Genomic DNA, 20,051 nt, shown 5'->3' with positions numbered 1-20,051 from the left:
AAATATAGTCAAAACATGTGGTATGGGTCAAAATAAATATATATTTACAAACCACACACTGCAAACAGTAAAAAAACACACGCACACACACTTCAAAATGTAGACAAACACACACTGGAAACTGAATTAAGTAATTAATTAATGAAGTAATAAAGCTTTTTAGATGCATTATATAATTCATATATCATATCAAAACATAATAATTCATATATCCTTTGAATATTGTCATGTAACCACCATTTTTATACTGAATGCATATATTCTTTGAATGTTATATCCTTTTGAAGGTTGTTTAACAAGCACTATTTTATACTAAAGTTTGCGCACGGGTTTGATATACTAACACTGAAACTATTCATTAAAGTACGCGCGCGCGTAAAATTACGCGCGCGGATCTTTGCCCGAGGGCGGGCTGTCGGAACGTTAAGGGTCATTAGCGAGTTTGCACTCAACGTCGGCCAGATAGGCTGTGTCTCAATTCGCCAAATGCACCTTTTGAAGGGTCCATTTTCTTCAAAGTGTAGTTTGAAGGTTCCGGTCGAGAATCTGCCCTCCTCAGTGTAGCCGCCATCTTGCTGAAGTGGGACAGATCTACACCACAGACCGCACTTCCACCGCTGTCTTTGAGCGTACGATACGTACATTACGTACGTTATTTTTAATTATTTATTATTTAATAGAAGAAAAGTCAAGATGTCGTCGTCACAGCCATTTCTCTTTTTTTAGATTGAATATCAATAGGCAAAAATATAACGTTAAAGGTGATTTTTTTTTTTTTTTTCAATTGTAGCTACTTCATAACTTTAACAAAATATACCTTGTGAAAACATAATAACAGAGACAGAGGTAACAATATCATTTTCACATTCATAGTCTATAAACCAGAGAACACTGATTAGTGGTACATAATGTGGGATATTGCAGTTTAACAATTCGGTATTTTGGCCAGTGGCTACACCACTTTAATAACAGTAGAGGGCACTGTTTCCCTTCTATGCCGTGCCAGTTCTTTCCATCTTATTATTGTGAGGTATTTTCTAGCAGCGCAGCGCTACATCAAACTAGGATCTTGATTTACTAAAACGAAGGTAAATGACACGTGCCACCAGATGGGTGCAGAACTATGGAATGTACTGGAACACATGAAGATTTTGTGCACGTCTCAGGACTCTATTCTGTCCTTTCCTGAGAGTCCGTTGCGTCATTGTTCACATTACCTGTGTGGAACTCATTAAACTCTTCTGACTTTATGTTTCTCTTGGTCTTTGACGCTTACAATAGAAACAAACATTCTTACATTATTCTTATTGCAGTAATAATTTCTAATGATAATAATGTCTTCATATTGTCTAGCAATAACTGCACATTCCTTTATTCCATATAACTCCCCTCCTTTTTAATCATCAAACACACTGTACAGATCTTTATTCAGATTTAAGTTTCATGTCGCACTGTTGTAGGTGAGGTAAACCAGTACGAACATTTTAACGTATATTGCACAGCGGACTCCATTTTCTTCTGTTTCTTGTGTAGTCGCGGTGCATGATGGGATACAGAAGTGCGTGAAGTGTGCACAGATACACGCTTCGGTTACATCCGATCTCCATGGAAACGGTGAAAAGGGAAGGGCAGGTTTGTCGGGCGCATTCAGTAGGGTGTGTTGAAATGGGACACCCCTTGTCGTGCCGGATATTAACGAAACTGCCCTTCAATGCACACTTCCAATGGTGATTCTAAGGCCAGTTTGGCAAATTGGGACGCAGCCATCGGCGCATGAGGACGCCTGTCAATGACGTTGATAAGCTGCGCAGATCTGTATGTGAATCACATAATTGGCTGGAGCAGCTCGTCCCCGGTCACACTCACTGACTCACATTGAAAAATACCACAGAATGAATTGTTGTGTGTTTATTTTATTTTCAACTCCGGTTCGATTTTTTTGTGCGCAGCACAGATTTTTTGTGCACGGAGATTGTGTCAGCGGTGCGCAATTGCGCATGTGCGCATCTTAGAGGGAACGGTGACTATGGCACAGATATGGAAAAGCGCTAAACATGCCTGCAACTTTGCCATATTAAGGCTTTTTAGGATGTTTCTAACATCAAAGAAAGAAAAGATACACTCAAATAAGAACATAAGAGTGTGGGGCACTGTCACTGTTCACTAAAGGCAATATTAACAGTAGAAAAATACAACATACAGTACCCATTTAGTTCAAGAGAAGCCATAGAGATTAGCCCGGTGTTAAAAGGTGGTTGTATTAAAAAGCCCTTGTAGAAGTTTGGGTTGTTTTGGGAAAGTTGCTGCTCCGTATTTGTTATGTGTGAGAAATCAGGATACATGCCGGATCCAGGTTACAGTGTCCTGGATAGAATATCCCAGTGAGAGTATCCTGATTTCTCATAACCAGGATACTGCTTAATCCAGGATACAGAAATCAGGATACTGGATCTACATATAAACACACAAAACCAGGATACTCAAAAAACCTGATCATAAATGGGATGCTCATGCCTGTAAACACACTCACTGTTACACTGTGAAATATATTACAGTAAAAGTACGGTGTCTGAAAACAACTCATAGAAGAACTATTTTATTGCGAAGTAACTGTAAATATACTTGTAAATGTACTTGAGTAATTGTATCTGAGTACTACCCACCTCTGGATGTAGGACTATGTAAATATGCGCAGATATGTACCAACAAAAAAAAAAAAAATCTAATAATGAATTTACGAATATTTTACTTTGAATTGCGCAATTATTTCTGATTGCTATGCAAATAATTTGTATGTTCAATATCATCATATCATATGTTCAATTACAGTTACAATACATTAAAAAAACATTTTAAAAAATGCCAGTCCATTTTATTATAACTTAATAAAATAAAAGGGCACAGAGGAGAAGAAAATGAAAGCTACAGATCAGCAGGCTACATTTCACATACTAAAGCTTCTATGTTAATGCGTTTACACTGAGGGTCCATTTACACTACCAAGGACGCAATTACTGTAACAGAGTCAGAGGTGGAAAGTAATATGATACTGTTATCTTTACTTTCATTTTACTACTCTAGGGGTTGTACTATTGCCAGTAGCATTAGCACTAAAAGTACTTAGTCATAGTAGTAACAGTAGAAGTAGCGGTGGTAATGTAGCAAGTAGTAGCAGCAGCAGTTGTAGTAATTTTATAGTGCATGTATTTGTAGCAGCAATATTGGTGTTGGAAGCAGCAGAGGCAGCAGTAGAAGTAGTGTTGGTAACATTAAATATAGTAGCATCAAAAGTATTTGTTCAGTAATAGTAGATAGTAGAACTATAGTATTAGCAGTACTAGTAGCAGTAGCAGGGGCTGTAGTAAAAGCAGTAGCAATAGAAGGAGTGAACAGCAGTACTTATAGCCACAGTATGTAACTTTTTAGCCAAAAAATCGAGTAAAATAATCATTGTTTTGTTGTTTTTGTTGTTTTTATTGCACTTAAAAACATGTGTCTCCACACACCTTATTTTTATTTAGTCAGGATGAGTCCTCCTTCTTGTTTTGGCTACAATGGTATAAAACGTATCTAATTTTATGCAATCATGCAGTTGACCAAAATGTCACATACTGTACCTTTAAGTACAAAATTTGATTACCTATCACTTAATTAGCATTTCTGGTATATCTTTTAAATAATTTTCCCCTATGTATTTCAGAGGTGCCTGTGTGAAGAATATGGTCTCCCACTCAGCACTGCTTGTGTTGTGTGCTTGTGTAAAATGGAGGCAGGGATGCTTGTGCAGCCATAGGTCAACTCGCTGCATAGCAACTGGGCCCAGCCGTACAGTCAGACTCAGCACAGTGATGTATGGAAAAGCACAGGCTGTGCTGCTGCTGCCCAGGAGAGGCCTGACACTGCACCAACACATGGGATACACCTACAAATTGTATATTTACTACATTAAAATAAATACATTCAGAATTATTATCATTAATCATTTCTTACATGTAAAGATCAGTTTCATATACTCTTGTCAAGTGATTATGCTGATATTTAAATCTATAATATTGTAATTAAATGCAGCTGTAATACAACAGTAAGTAGCAATAGCAGTACAAGTAAGTACAATAGCAGTAATGGCAAAAGTTGGGACAGTAGTAGTTTTAGTTTTGGAAAATGCAATAGTGCAGTGGATACAGTTGTGGAAACTATTCCTGTGTACACTCCTAATTGGAATACCCAGTAGTACAATATCTGAACCCATCCAAAGAAAATCACTTATCAAAAGTGCCCCCTCCTAATGTGGTTCTTACTCTTGACATATATAACGGTACATGTGGTACTCTTGACAGTGGTGTAGAGTATAGTGGTACATGTGGTATTCTTGACGGTGAAGTACAATATAGTAATACATGTGGTACATTTGACAATGAGGTACACTATAGCAGTGCTTGTAGTTCTAATGTGGTTCTTACTCTTAAAGCTAAGAAAATTACAGTATGAAAGTACATGTGATACTTTTGATGGTAAAGAACAGTAAATGTGGTACTTACTCTTGACAGTGAGGTACATGGACTTGCTGACGTCAGCTCCCACATCGTTGCTGACTTTACATAGGTAGAAGCCGCTGTCGTCCTCCAGCACGTGTTTGATCAGCAGGGAGCCGTTACTCAGCAGCTGGATCCTGGAGCCAGAGTTCAGGGGGATGGGCTGGAACTGGGGCACTCCTGCACCTGCAATACACCAGTCATACAAATACTGTTGATCATAAAAAGCATTAGTTGTATTTAGCTGTTTTGAAACACTCAGTGCCACTTTAAAATATGGGATTGTTAATAACAAAAAATAACTAGCTAAGAAGTGCAAAGTCAATTCACAACTTTTTCTTGCAGCCAGCATCAATTGAAATAAAATAGCTAATTATGAATAAAATTGACTGAAAAGAATGTCCATCCAGACATGAACTCTTTAGCTAGCATAGCATATGGTTTGTAACATACTGCTGACCTTCAGACTGAGCATGTATGGACGTGGATGCATGTTCACAGATTTGATGACAAAGCCTGTCAGATTAGGGCCGGATTGAAAACATGTTTCCCCACACCAGGCCTAAATCCTAGGGCCGGTAAACAGCTGCGGGAGCTGAGGCGAGGCAGGGCTGTGATGCAATCAGAACAGACATAATACTCATGTTTAACAAGGCACCGCCACAGCAGGCACAGTTACAGCAGGCACAGGGGAGCAGAGGACACATGCAGCCTTGGACTGAGGCCAATATCACAAGGCTTTTTCTCATTAAGAAACCATTCATTGTAAAATGAATAAACATCAGTAATTATGAGGCAAGCCTAATGTAAGCTACAGCAAAAAACAACATCATATCCCAGCTCTTTAGGTTCAGGCTAAATTAATCTATTACATCCATCAGTGTAGAGAAGATAGGGAGTGAACTCACCTTGGAAAATGAGTGAGCCATGAGGTGCCCGCAAGGAGCAAACAACAACCCTTCTGTATGTACAGTATATACTGTATGCAAGGAATATAATGGTAATGTTGATTGATTAAAAGATAATAATAATAATAATAATAATAATAATAATAATAATAATAATAAAAATTAAAAAAAACTTTATATGATGAATGTAGAGAAACTCCACCCAAAAAGGCCCTAAGTCCAGCTAACTGGATAAAAACAAGCAGGTTTTTAACATATTTCATTTTAAAGTAGGGTTGTACTACTAATATATACTAATTATTACTAACACTTGTATTGAAACTAGGTACTCATTTGAGCAGGTATCGGTACTAAAAAAGTCACACTCATAGTATTTTTTTTTTTATCATCCTGGTATTGGAACTGATATTGAATCTACTACTTAGTATCAAAATCGAGTTTGAAATTTTAGTATCGTGATAACAGTATTTTAAAGTAGGCTAACAGTAACAGCATGAATGTGCAGAAGTTTACATTTATGCTAATTGTACATGTCCTCCTCCTGTAATGATAAAAGTGCCACAATCCGCCGTGCTCATCTACTATTAAACATATGTGTGCACTGTGGCACACGTCACATTAGCGCTGTGTTAGCGTTACCGTGTAGAGATTAGCTCATTTAGAGCTGTGGGTTTTTGCCTTTAATTAAAATGCAGTCAAGTGGCCGTGGCAAGCAAAGGGTCAAGTGGTGACTTTGTTCTGGTTCCCCTGGCTCTGGGAGGGCGAGAGGGAGAAAAGAGGGAGAGCCCAGCCCAGCGAGAGGGGCTCTTCCTTGAATTATGGATTTTGCATATCCAAATAGTGCTAGTCGTTATGCTCATAGCAGTTGACCTTTACTTACTGTTCCATATCTCCCAGAGACACTCATCTGGCTCCTAGCTAGCATGGCCGCAGTAATAGCAAAAGGCAGCCATTCTGTGGACAAACTGCAGTGAGTCTTACAGCACATTAGACAATGGCGTCCCATGACACCTGCCCTGGCCCCACACCGGCTGCTTTTCATTACTCATCTCTTTAAAAAGAAGCACCACAGCCCTGCATGGCTTTCTGTGTGTCCACTCAAACTAGCTCGCCCTTTTAATGGACCAATTTTTTTTTTTTCTGAATTAAACCTTCATCTTTTCTTCTTGAATGATGGTTTGTATACACATCATGCTTGTTTTTATTTACAGATATAAGGTTGCATTGTAATATAAAAAAAAGTACTATGATACAATGTTGAAAATCACATTGTCTATAGAAGGAGTGTTCTTAACAATCATTGTAGTATTGGAATTGGTATGAAGTATTAAGCATATTCCTTAGTATCAAAATTGAGTTAGTAATAGTAATTTTATTCTCAACACTTTTCAATGAAATTCCAAACAAAACCTAATTTTTACTGACTCTTCTCCCTGTAACGTTAAAGTTACCAAACAAAACAAGATGTATTTTTGATCCCACATACATGGTCTCCCTCTTTACTACTGCTAACCATAAGCACTTCCGTATTGGTCATATAGTAAGAAGCATCCGTGCAGCCTGCCTGTTCTGTCCTCCATCTAGGTGTGCACAAATCCCATCAAAGGTTCAAAAACACATCTGATTCTGTTCTTCCTTTGATCTGGAGGCTAACCCACTGCCCCCTCTCTTCCTCTCTCCCCCGACACACACACAGAGGCAGCCAAGCTCATTGGCCGATGCCCTGCTCCTGGTAAGGCTTTCATCCCTGTTTTATGGTTGGGGGAGCACACACCTGGGGCCCTCTCTTTATGGGGCCTGTTCGAGTGGCTGCATGGACTCACCTGCTGCCTCCTGCTCCTGTCTGTATCCCTGGCCTCTTACTCCTTTGTTTAGCTATGCGTTTTTCATATTAATAATCATTGGTTTGTTCGCTTTTGAGCTAAAATATAGACGTGGGCGGATCAACCAACTCCAAGCTAGAGAGCAACAAAGGGTGGGGTTGTCAAAAGTATTGCAAATCAGATAATAATCAATACTAAAACTAATATTGAAACTAGATACTCAATTGAGCAAGTAAATTTGAGCTTTCCTGATTTTTTTTTTTTTTAGCTTTATCAGAATGAATATAAGAACTCATGGCATCAAAGTACAATTATTTTACAATGGCAATGTATTCGATTACTAGAAAATCTTCATTAAAGTAATTGGTATCGAGCACTGAGTGAATTCCTTATTATCGAAATTGAGTATGGAATGTTTGTATTGTGATAACACTAATAGTAAGTAGTACAAGTAAGAGTAAGGAATATTTTGCCCTGTCACATATTAGGTACCACGTCTTAATCTTAACTGATAATGCCCTTATGACTAAAAGTATTCAAATCCAGGTTTATGTAATAAAAAAAAGGTTGTGCATGTATGTTGTCTGTTTTAGGGCTGATGATGAATGATCATCAGTTACACAGTTGGGTCTGGAGAGGTCTACAGCCAATCCCGAAAAAAAAGTCCATATTGAAAGCCATTGTTATTTGCCTTAATGTAACTGCCCATCTTGAACAGCCCTAGTCAGTAGCCAACCTCATTCTCCTGGACTAAAAATGACACACTCCAAAATGTATTAACCCAAACCAACTCAGCCTGAGCCACAGGACCAGTGGAAAATAAGATAATGTCCCACACAAAACTGTCTTAAGTGGAGCTGCTCATCATGTACTTAGTGTACCTTTGGAGTGCTCCCAGACGATGGTGGGCGGTGGGTAGCCCTCTGCAGAACAGTTGAGTGTCACTGTTTTCCCATAGATGCCATCTTGATCTTCAGGCTGGACCACAAACTGAGGAGGAACTACACACAGACACAATGGTAATTAATACAAATGACTAGGGATACCAGGTCTAATTTAGAGCATCAAATACTGCTGTAAATAGGCCAGTCATGATAACAAATTTTGAAGTTTGATATATTGCTGTAGAAAATATAGTCGATAAACGATTATGTTGAAACTAATTCAATTCACTTACACAATAATCCTAAAGCAGGATTATTAATAAAGATTTGATTTGATTTATATATATATATATATATATATATATATATATATATATATATATATATATATATATATATATATATATATATACACACACACACCCCCCACACACACATACATATTGTAATTATTCCGACGTTAATCCCACTGTTAGAGAACATTCACACTTGAGCTCTGTTTAGTCCTGAAACAGAGTTGATTTGGTCCTATTATAGTTCTATTATTATCTCACCTCTGACTATAAGCTGACTCTGGTGCTCTACGACAGCAGCCTCGTTGCGTGCGATGCAGGTGTAGTTCCCGTTGTGGTCGGGGGTCAGGTTGTTGATCCGGAGCGAGCTGGTGAAGTCAATGTTGTCCACGGTTACACCCAAACTGACCGGTATGGGGCGGCCATCTTTCTGCCATGTGATGTCTAGTGGTCGGTCGCCTGACATGACCACACAGGGGATGAAGACACGCTGGCCAATGGTGAAGCGCTGGAACTCAAAGGGCTGGATGTATGGAGGCACTGTGCGTGTAGGAGGAGACAGATAAGATGTGAGCTTGAGTCTATGAACAAGGTCATTCTCCTCAGAGTGTGGCAGGTAGAGTTTTTACACTAATCCTCGTCTAATACTTTAAAGAGGTCAGAAAAAAGGGGGATATGAAAACCTGACATGCCAGCAGGTCTGGTGCAAAGAGCTATCAGTGAAGCCTAAATGTAAAAATCAAGCTAAAAAAAAGACAGCTAAAAAAAAGACATGTGACTGGTGTGATTGTGGAATACTCATTTCATGATCAATATATTATCTATAGTTGACTATGTTGGTCGCTATTGACAACAATGTATGTCTTGATCGTTTTTGTATCATCTCGATAACAATATTCAGACAGTATTTTAACAGTGCATCACAAGTGTACTAAAATGTGTGTGCAAATGTCTTGGTTATCCACATAAAGGCAGAAATATTACTTTATATTCTTGTTTAGGAGATTACAAGACGTTTCTGTCTCTTTTTGCTGTTCCATGTTTAATTATAGCCAATAGACTCGATATTCTAATTTTGCATATTTCCAAAACAACAATTATGACATTGTCATTTTTTCAATCTACCTACGTACCTACCAATGCTCCAAAAGGAACATTTGACCAGTGATGCCAGGAAACCTGTCAGATCTTGAGCTACAAGTTCATAGCCATGAGTCAATCCAGGACATTATTGTATATAACTTGACTGAAGCAGACTAATCACTTTGGTAATCACTTTGTTTATACTAATTATACTTATTTAACTTGTGTAAATTTGATTTAAAGGTCTATCATTATGGATAATATTAGTATATAAATCTATAATAATTCACTTTATATTATCTAATAAAAACAAATACAATTTCAAAACACAATATTGCCACTTTGCCAGAAAAATCTACAATTTAAAATTTATTAAAGGCGCTACACCTTCTGCAGCGATCCGAACATCCTAATTATTCACAATGATAGGCTTATCAGTGATTTCCAAACCCTTAGAGACTGTTAGCGTGTCAGTAAAGCTAACAACAACTAGCATGCTAACACACACTTCATGATTATCAGACAATAATAATAATGGAGACTGCACACAGCGAACAGATTCACATTTCAAGAGCTGCTTATAGAATATATCTGTACAGAGGAAAGGCAAATTGAGCTCAAATACATGTGGAAAGATCAGGTACAGGGCCTTTGATAACAATTACACATCTCTATAAAAAAAAAAATAATAAAAAAAAAAGAATGAATTGATAAATTTCATTCATTTGCATTCCACCAATTATATCTAATTGATCTCCATAACTACCAGAGGGATCTAAAACATTACAAATTACATTTATCTTTTACAAATTATCTTTAAATAAATTAATCTTGTTAAAAATGGCCAGATAAAAATCTAACAATAACAATAATCTAACCATAATTTTCCCTCATTCTCACAACACTTAAATCAATTACATTCCATTAATTGTATCTCATTCAGTCACATAACCGGCAGAGTGAGCCCTATTGAAAGAGCCATGCGCTTTATTCTACGAGAAGCCTGGATCACACCAGTCATCCGTGCCTGAGTGTCCAGCCAGTTCAAATAACAGTGAAATAAGCAGCACTTTAGCGGCTTATTTAATTCACAACAAAGTGGAGATAATGGACTACGGGGATCCCCAAAGACACTTCCGCATTTTAAGCACGAGCCCAGTAAATTAACAAATGCACTGGCTGGCTACGGCACCACTGGGAAGAGGAGTGAGCGGTATCATTGCATTGTGGTTGTCTCTCTATAGTGTCGTGCAGAAGGGGAAGAGGGAAGGTGAGGCCTGGTAGTGTTCATGTTGGAAGGTCTCTGTGGATAGGCCTGTCACAATAATTACTATATCAACTTATCATTCAATATATTATAAATGGAACAATAATTTTTGGGGGTCAATAGTTATCATGGGTACTTTTTCTTAGTAGTAGTAGTAGTAGTAGTAGTAGCACTTCAGAATTTGTTATTACAACAGATCGATCTGTGGAGATTAGTTCGTGCAGTTGAAGATGTACAGAAGATGTTATTTTGTGAATACTGTGAAGTGTAATCTGTTTTCTGTGTAATTCTGTAATCTGCTTTTTTCTAATGATAAAATAGGGTGGTGTCCTACTCCACCATGGGAGCAGAGGTCATAGTACTAGGTCAATATGTTCATGAGTTTTAAATTCCTCTTTATAGGCAGCATTTTGAGGACATTTGACCATTCAAAAGATACAACGTTTTGTTTTGAATTGTCTTGAATCATCACTCTTGAACCCATGGATAAGCTACTGCATTTTGAATATCAGAAGTGAACCCAAAAATGACAGTAAAGAAATGTATAGATACTTAATTAGGTAAGGACCTGTACCTGATTTTTTTACCAGGAGTGTAGAACATGTTTCAGAATTAACTGTCAGCCCTGCCCACTTACTTTGATTAGTCGCAGGCAATTGTTTCCACATGGTTCACATCTGAAAACATCTCTGCTTAAATTTAATCCATGATAGTTCCTTCCCTATGGTTCTCATCCAACAAAATACATTTAATATATAGGCAATGTTATTCTGTCTTTTTACTTGCTTTTACTATACCGGAGTAAAAGCCGTTTTCCTTAACTAGAATAAATGCAAGTCTAGGCGCTTTAATAGAACAACAACCTAGTATAGTATATATAACAGATTAAATAGTGTTACAAACCAAACCAACAAAACCCTTTGAGCAGACCCACCTCTCACTCTCAGATGCACGCTCTGAGAGTCCATCCTGTTCGGCTGCACCATCACCTTACAGTTGTATTCGCCGGCGTCGACTTGCTGCACGTTAGTTAGCTTTAGCGTCCCGTTGTTCTCAAAAGCTCTCTGCCGATGGTTAAAGGGGAGGAGAGCTGAGTTCTTGTACCACTTTATGGAGTAGTACGGGTAACCAATGACGCGACAGTGGATGAAGGCGTCTTTCCCTGCAATGGCTGTAATGTTTTTCAATGGTCGGATACTTGCACGGCCTAAAGGGAGACACGCATTGGAGAAATTACCTTGGTACATAGGCATTTGGGTGTGTTCAAGTCACAAAACATGAATTGTGTGTCGACAAACTTACAGAAAGCACCTGTAACTAAAAGACTGTACAAGGGAGATTTGCGGGCTTAATCCTTTTGTGGTTTGCTCAGCGCTGAGAGGAGAAGGCGTGAAATGCAAAGTAGATTAAATATGAGCTAACCATCACCGGGAAAGCACAATATTTAAAGCCAATAAAGGCGTTCAGTGCGCCGCTTCTAATAACTGCGCCCACGTTATATGAAGCTATTCTGTTGAAAGGAATAAAAGTACATAGCTACATCTGACCTGGGACGGCTAGAGTAAACACAGACATTCAAACAGCTCACACATATAAATATAACAGAGAAATGCAGAGAGACTATCCTTTTCTATACTCATTTGGCATTAGGGCTGGGTAATTAATCAAATTAATTTGTGTTTTTCATTATTGAGATTCTGAAAAATTGCAAAACCATGAAATCAAGGATTATTATGAAGCAAGTTTACTCCTGAATTTCTTCTTACTTGCAAAACAGGATTATTGTGCAATTTAACAACTGATGTAAAAAAAAACTAATTCTAATTGAAATTATTAAAATTACACTACATATCTATACAAATGTAATTGAAGGCAGTTTAGAATTTCTTAAATAATAGGATATGATAAGAATGAACATGGGAAGAGCTTTACTTGTCAATCTCTCTTTTAAATCTTAAGAAATTAGCATGACTATTGGAGTAATGTGGATTAACTGATGTATAAAAGTTGAATAGTTCAGGTCACCAATGTGTACTTTTTGGGTGATAATAGTCAATACATTTTTCAGAATAATCAGTGTATGCTTTTAGTCATAGGACTGGGAGCCTTGGACTGGAAAGTACGAATTGGTTTAGAATTCGTATTGTACTGGACAGTTCTGTTTTCATGGTAACTGCAACTGTTGGGTTGATATTGTAGTTGTAGTATATTGTCTTGGTGTGTGAGTGTGGAATTACTCCATTGTCTATGGTCTGATGGCCTATGTTGTGTTTTGTTTTCATCCAGTTTGTCCCAAAAAATCTAGATTTTATTTTTTGACCATATCGCTGAGCAATATTTGGAATAACCTTATATGCTAAAGAAATTACACGCAAGTAAGGAAACTAACACATTATTTTGGCAAGCTGAACTTTTTGATAAACCTTTTTACAGTACAATTTATCATTTCACCACCTAATATATTTTAAAGGCTGAATTAACATATTTAAAATGACTATGGTTGACTATGATCTTAAATAATCACAAAACTAAATGTGCAAAAAATGTTTCTGCACTTACTCTATAGATGTGTTTCCAGCCACAACAGCCTGTGACCCACTTTTATGTACCAAGAATGCCTACTTTAAAAAACACAGTCAAATCATCTGTTGTAGTCTGCATAAATTGTTAGCCTTGTAGTTTAGATCGGTACAAACATGTTCTGAAATACATGATTCTTGTGTAAGTTTATCAGTTCATATTTCAGTGTTTTTGTCAATTCTCCTGGACGTGTTTAAAATGTGAACTTTATAAATCATAAATCTAATTATAACTACAATTAGATATTTTTTCCAAACCGTTCAGCCCTTCTACATTTAAAAAAAAAATCTAGAAATATTTTAATCTCGTAAATTGCAGCTTCCTAAAGTTCTACAATGAATACAAACAACACAGCCTAAAAACTATCAGGGAATAACCAAGCCTAAAAATAAACATTGCTAATTTCCTGCTATCATCACAGCACATGCACTCGTGTCCCACTCACACAGACAGACTTGTATGTGTAATGTTGTTCTTGGAGGAGCTGATTTGACAAGCACCTCTTACGTTTATTCGAGCCTGGTGGAAGGCGGCCCCGGCGGAGTTGGCGCAGGTGCAGCGGTACACGCCCCCGTCAGTCACCTGAGTGTGGGACACGTTAAGCTGGCTGAGCACGTGGCCCTCGTGGGTCTCGTAGTGGCCCAGGTGATGGTGGCTGTCCTTGATGACTGGGTCGTCGTCCAGGCTCCAGCTGCAGCGGGGCGGGGGCGTGCCCTTCACCTTACACATGAGGAAAACCGGCTCGTTAGGGTTCACCACCTTCTCGCTGAACGAAGCCAGGATTTTGGGGGTGCCATCTGTGGGGGAGAAAGAAGAGAGATGAGATCTTGATATGGCATTACATATCTTACATTTTGGAGATATCTTGTTATGGCTCAATGATAGTAGTGTATTGGTTTGATAGAGTGCTTTTTGAAGTCTCAAAGTTTCTTTACAGTAATGTATTGCATTATACATTTATACTCCACACACACTGGTGCTAAGCTTCTACTGTAGCGTGAAGCCACTGGTCTATTAAAGCTGCACTAAAGAAAGTGACGAGGGAAGAGGGGCGTGGTCTGGAGGACTAAAGAAGAGAGTGACAGGGGAGGAGGGACGGGGTCTGGCCGTAATCAGGGTAATCCTGTGTGCTGTCGCGTACTACTTGAAATTGCAGTGGCCAGCGGAGGCAATAGACACAGGCAAACACAAAGCTGCAAATGTACCTAGTTTGCACTAAAACTGCCAAAAAGGACTAGAAACAGTTTACAAGATGTACTATTAAAACATAATGTACTAGTAGCAAAACAAGTTGATTTAGTGTTTATTTCCACTTTAAATAGTTGTAGAAGAGAACTGAGATGAAAAATATGTTTGCTAGCCTATTCTACTATCAGGCCGCCATATGTGAAGATATTTTATGTCCTGGCATAGTATAAGTGATGTAAATATAAGTTTTGTATGACAGTATTGCATGTGATATAAAGACCAACACAAAGACAGTCTTGTCCTTCTGCTGCAGCTCTGATAATCTCGCACCCCTCCACATGATTATAGATGATCAATATGTGCTTTTTCCAGCCCAGGGCCACAGGAGACTGTTGCCAGAGTAACGCTGTCCAACGTAAGCTATAGGAGTGAGTGTGCATGTATTTGTATGTGGTGAGATCTACGATCATACTACTATACTATCCTACTATCATACTATATAACCTTTAAAAGTCATTCACACACAGTAGTGGTGTTTCCAATTACAATACTACATTCAGTTTTTGAATAGTATTGGGTGGTACTTTCCAAGTACTGGAAATGACAAGGTACTTCAAAATTCAATTCCACAATTTCACAATATTCAATAATTCCCATGAGAAACAAATAGTACAATGCACCATAATTTTATGAAATCCAGTTCTTCCAATTATCAAAATGGTTCAATATTTGTGGAGTTTTGAATATTTCTTTTGACTGGGATCCAGAATAGGCAGTTCTGTTATACTTTTCAAAGATGTGAGTCTGGTCACAATTGAATCTCTGCAAGTGGGCAAGATTAACAGGAGAATTAACCCATCACAGTTTGTGTGTAACCAAAACAAATATGGCTGCTTACAAGGAAAAAGACAGGGAAAAAATGTGTTCAAGGCACAACGGAGGCTTTGGGGACCAGGCTGATATCCCTCTGATAGATATCATTCTAGAATAGCCAGTCAAAATGTATGTGTAAATCTGCCTTGTTAAAAGACAGAAAAATACTGAACCTTCTACTTTCTTTGATCCAAAACCAACCAGTACACATACCCTCTAGGATGACTTGCACAAAATCCTGGGCGGACATCTTGGCCTTCCTGGCGAAGCATTGGTAAGCCCCTCCATCACTCTTGGACATGCCCTCCATGATGAGGTTCTCCCGGTTGAGGCCGGTGAAGCGCACATTGTTGCTGGGATAGATGATCTCTCCGTTCCGGTACCAGGAAAGCTCGTACTCCTCTGAGCCGCTCACACTGCAGGACAGAGACACCTTACCCCCCACGCTGCCCTTCACCTTCCGAGGACTCACCACCACCTTCAGTGGCTCTGCAAGGACACAAGAAGACAGATATGAACACACTTGCTAATGCTCTACAGATATAACACACTAGCTAATGTTCTATATCCACTCACTGACAGAATGCCAAGAGTCTAGAATGTGACCCATAATCCACTTTTCTGAGGTGACAGCGAAGCCATGAGAAGGAGTTTGATATTTTTAGACATTTTAACTTAGAGACAGAAACTAACAAAGTTTCAAATTAATGTGTATCGTATATAGTAAGGTTATGCATATAGAGAAGCTTTATTTGATCCATCCTTCAATTCTACTGAGTGACCAACATACAGCGTCTAAGAAATGTTCTTTAGATCTTGAGCTTGAAAACTTGTGAGTGAGCTAGTTTGTACTATTTTGAGGTACGAAAGGAATCTACACATTTCTATTAAATTGCATGAAAGACAACTTTGCATGTGCATCAATGGACACAGTGCACACAAGCACTGTTCCCTCTAAGCTGCGCGCGTGCGCAATTGCACACTGCTGATACAGTCTCCACGCACAGAAAATCTGTGCTGCGCACAAAAAAAGCAAACCGGAGTTGAAAATAAAATAAACACGCAACAATTCATTCTGCGCTATTTTTCAATGTGAGTCAGTGAGTGTGACCGGGACGAGGTGCTCCAGACAATTATGTGATTCACATACGTATTTGCGCAGCTTATCAACATCATTGACAGGCGTCCTCATGCGCCGCTACTAGAGTTTTAGCCGACGTGGCCGACGTGGAGTGAAAACTCGCTAATGATTCTAAGTGTTTAACCCCTGAATGTTCCGACGGCCCGCCCTCGGGCAAAGATCCGCGCGTAAAATTACGCACTAGTAATTGCGTAATTTTACGCACTGTTTTGCAGCAGATTTGCGTTTTAAACATGACGAAACGGACAAAATAAAGGAAGTACGCGACCGAGCACACTGTGGATGTTTGTACAAGTTAAACTAGAGGCATCTCGGACCCGGAGCGGTTCGTGGAACCGAGTGAAGATCTCATGGTAGACTCAGGAGCAGAGGAACTTATGATTTGATGGACTGGATGCTGTTCCTGATCGGTAAGCATGGTTTATTCTGCTATTGACTTAATTGTGGGTCAAATGTGTATTATGTGTAATCATTAGCATTAGCTAATGCCAATCTGCGCCCCCCGCCCGACCACCACCAATCATCACGCACACACCACTTGGGTGGTGGCAAGTGTCTTGCCTAAGGACACAATGACAGAAGTTGGTCCGAGCGGGACTTGATCATCCAACCTCTGTCACAGAATGACTGTCACACTGTCACGTGTACAGTGTATTTTTAGTTTCCAGTGTGTGTTTGTTTACATTTTGAAGTGTGTGTGTTTGTTCACTGTTTGCAGTGTGTGGTTTGTAAATATATATTTATTTTGACCCATACCACTTCTTTTGAATATATTTTATGTACAAATACACATTATATATTGTGTTTTGATATGTTATGTAAATATACAGTAATAGAGCAGCTGGGTGTGCAGATACAGATTCCTCTGTGTGTATTGGTCATTGAATACTGTCACTAGTTTATGAGTTGTAAAAATCAAATGATCGTGTCATATACTGAAAAAGAGTTACCGGACTGTCTCCCAGACCACAGTAGGACAATCTCACTCAGTGCACAGCAAAAGCTTCACACAATGGCTTATACTCATAATACAAGTCAGAGCTTTATGATAAAAATGTTACATGTATTTTCAACATTGGAGTTTACAGTTGGCTTGGTTTGGTTGGAAGCTCATGCTTTGCCATAGTTAAAATTAAATATTTATACTTCCAATAGCATTAACATACTACACAGGTCATGAGCAAGATTTTTGTCATTTTCATTGTATAAGTGGCTAAAGCACTTAATTAAAAGTCTTATAACAGAAATGTAAATGCGGTAATTTGACTCTTTTAATAAACCATTTAACTTGGATGGATGTGATGCAGCATGACCACAGTGCGCACGTCTGATGTTGCTCACAGTGGTCCATGGGACCGCTCAGGGAGTTTGTGTGTTTGACTTTTGACTGAAAAATTAGAGGGAACATTGCACACAAGTCACAGTCTGCTGGCTGTGATCTTGTAGCTTACTAATAAATGTGGTGATCAACCTTTTCAATGAGTCTATAAATAGCTGTTAATTAACAAACTTCTACCAAATGCACTTGAAGGTCCAACTGTAACTTTTATGCATGGAGAGGGATAAGTTGAATGCTATACTGCAGAGCATAGAAAAGTAATAACATAGAGACAATAAGTTCATGGACCCTCCAACAGAAAAGTTACATAGTGCACCTTTAAACCTCAAATATCATCCTTTGCATTTAATATTGCCATACTCACGTTTGACATAGAGCCGGCCCACCACCTCTGCGTTGCCATAGCTGTTCCACACCTCGCACACATACGTCCCTGCATCGCTGGGCTGTGTGTTCTCGATGAGGAGGCCGGAGACGGTCTGCCTAAAGCGCATGTCGGGCTCCAGGGGGCTGTTGTCTTTGAGCCAGCGGTACTTGGGTGTGGGGAAGCCCGAGGCCTTACAGGGCAGCTCCACTCTGTGATTTATCATCACCTCCCTGTGGTCAAAGCCATCCAGGATGCTTGGCTCAGCATTGGTGGGGTCTGGAGAGGATAGTTAGTGTTAATGAGAGCAGAGGCGTGCCAGCTGCGTGACAGTATAATCTCATATTGATTCTAGAGGTCAGGATTCACTTCTGTCTATGAAATATTTGGGTATGTGGGAAAGAAGCATTCTAATAGTAGTAGTAGTAGTGGCATTAGTTGTACTGGAAATCAGAACGATTAACTCATTAATGTATGATTGTTTATAATGCACTGGACTCATGCAGCACCTTTCAAAAGAGTCAAAGCATTATTGTTGCATTATTCATTCACTCCATGCTACTATTGTAGCCAAAGCTGCCCTGAAAGAGAGGCTGCCAATCGTCTCTCTGACCACCCCCAATCACTCACGCACACGTTTATAGTAGGCAAGGTAGGTGAAGTGTCTTGCCTAAGGACACAAGGACAGTATGCAGTAGAGCTACTGCTCACCCCACTACAGCACATGGTATTCCCATCACTTTCTCATCCAAGTACTAACTAGGCCCAACCCTGTTAGCTCCTAAGATCAAACTAGATCAGGCATTTACAAGGTGTTATGCCTTAGTTTCTACATATTCCTAACTAGTATCAAAAATGGTACTTGGTTAAAGTCTTCCATACAATTGAGTTATAAATATATATTTTTAAAAGTCCAATGGTCAGGTATACTAAGTATAAATCTACTGAAATATTTAATTTTCAGAACAAGTAACTAACTGAAATATAGTGATATTTCAAATGTACACATGCACTACTACTGAATTAATAACAATAGTACTGAACATTTAGCTCATACTATTCCATCCCAGCCCTTGTTATAGAGTTTGAGAGCAGTAGGAGCAGAGCTTACCTGACACTATGAGCCTGGCACTGTTGCTCTGCCGTGTCTCTCCGGTGTAGCGGTGCCTCGTGGTGCAGCGGTAGTTGTTCAGCCCATCCTCAGGCAGGACATCCACAATGTACAAGGCTCCAGTGGATGTGATCAGATATCTTTGACCTGGGAAAAAAACGACACAAAACAGAAGATTGAAGTGTGCTGCTTAAGGACACAACAGCAATATGCACATGTCCAAGCTGGGACGGTTTGTGGGTCTATCACATCTGACCTTGGAATTATCTTGGAATCTTTTGAATAATTATTACTGAAAATATTTACTAAAACGTGCACCATGCAAGTTTTCACAAGGAAGGTCTGCTACCAGTTGTGGATGTTGCTTTGCCTGGAATGTTCTACAATCTGACATTAAACCCATATAAACCTTTATTCAATTACAGGTGTTTTTTATTGTGCTAAAATACCTTGACAAATATTACACTGAGCAGAGTCACCTTTCCACAGATCTTTCCTATAACTTGGCCTGGCTACATCACCTGCTTGTCTCTGGATATATGTTTATTGCTATAATGGGGAACATTCCAGGCAAGGCAATAACATCTACAGACCAGCAAGTGCCAGATCAGACACTATGAAGTTACATAGTGCACATTTAATATAAGAGTTATAAAATTGTAATT

General features: G+C 38.9%; 1 protein-coding gene across 3 annotated transcripts in view; it reads right to left on the bottom strand.

Moving 5' to 3' along the window:
- dscamb (Down syndrome cell adhesion molecule b) overlaps positions 1-20,051 on the bottom strand; it is a 170,081-nt gene that overhangs the window by 40,573 nt on the left and 109,457 nt on the right. For 2 of the 3 annotated variants that reach the window (XM_033976925.2, XM_033976927.2), the window contains exons 4-11: positions 19,387-19,533; positions 18,276-18,554; positions 15,645-15,920; positions 13,871-14,167; positions 11,725-11,997; positions 8,702-8,980; positions 8,145-8,264; positions 4,539-4,718 (exon numbers count right to left, since the gene is read on the bottom strand). In XM_033976925.2, coding sequence (XP_033832816.1) covers positions 4,539-4,718; positions 8,145-8,264; positions 8,702-8,980; positions 11,725-11,997; positions 13,871-14,167; positions 15,645-15,920; positions 18,276-18,554; positions 19,387-19,533 — 1,851 coding nt within the window. Of the gene's footprint in view, positions 1-4,538; positions 4,719-8,144; positions 8,265-8,701; positions 8,981-11,724; positions 11,998-13,870; positions 14,168-15,644; positions 15,921-18,275; positions 18,555-19,386; positions 19,534-20,051 lie in introns of those variants that run through there. The other variant, XM_055225876.1, reaches the window with a different exon arrangement.

Source organism: Periophthalmus magnuspinnatus, chromosome 13 (genome assembly GCF_009829125.3).
Source record: "Periophthalmus magnuspinnatus isolate fPerMag1 chromosome 13, fPerMag1.2.pri, whole genome shotgun sequence".
Classification (NCBI taxonomy): Eukaryota; Metazoa; Chordata; class Actinopteri; order Gobiiformes; family Gobiidae; genus Periophthalmus; species Periophthalmus magnuspinnatus.
Note: the sequence above shows the minus strand (reverse complement) of the source record. Positions and strands in the feature narration are given on the sequence as shown.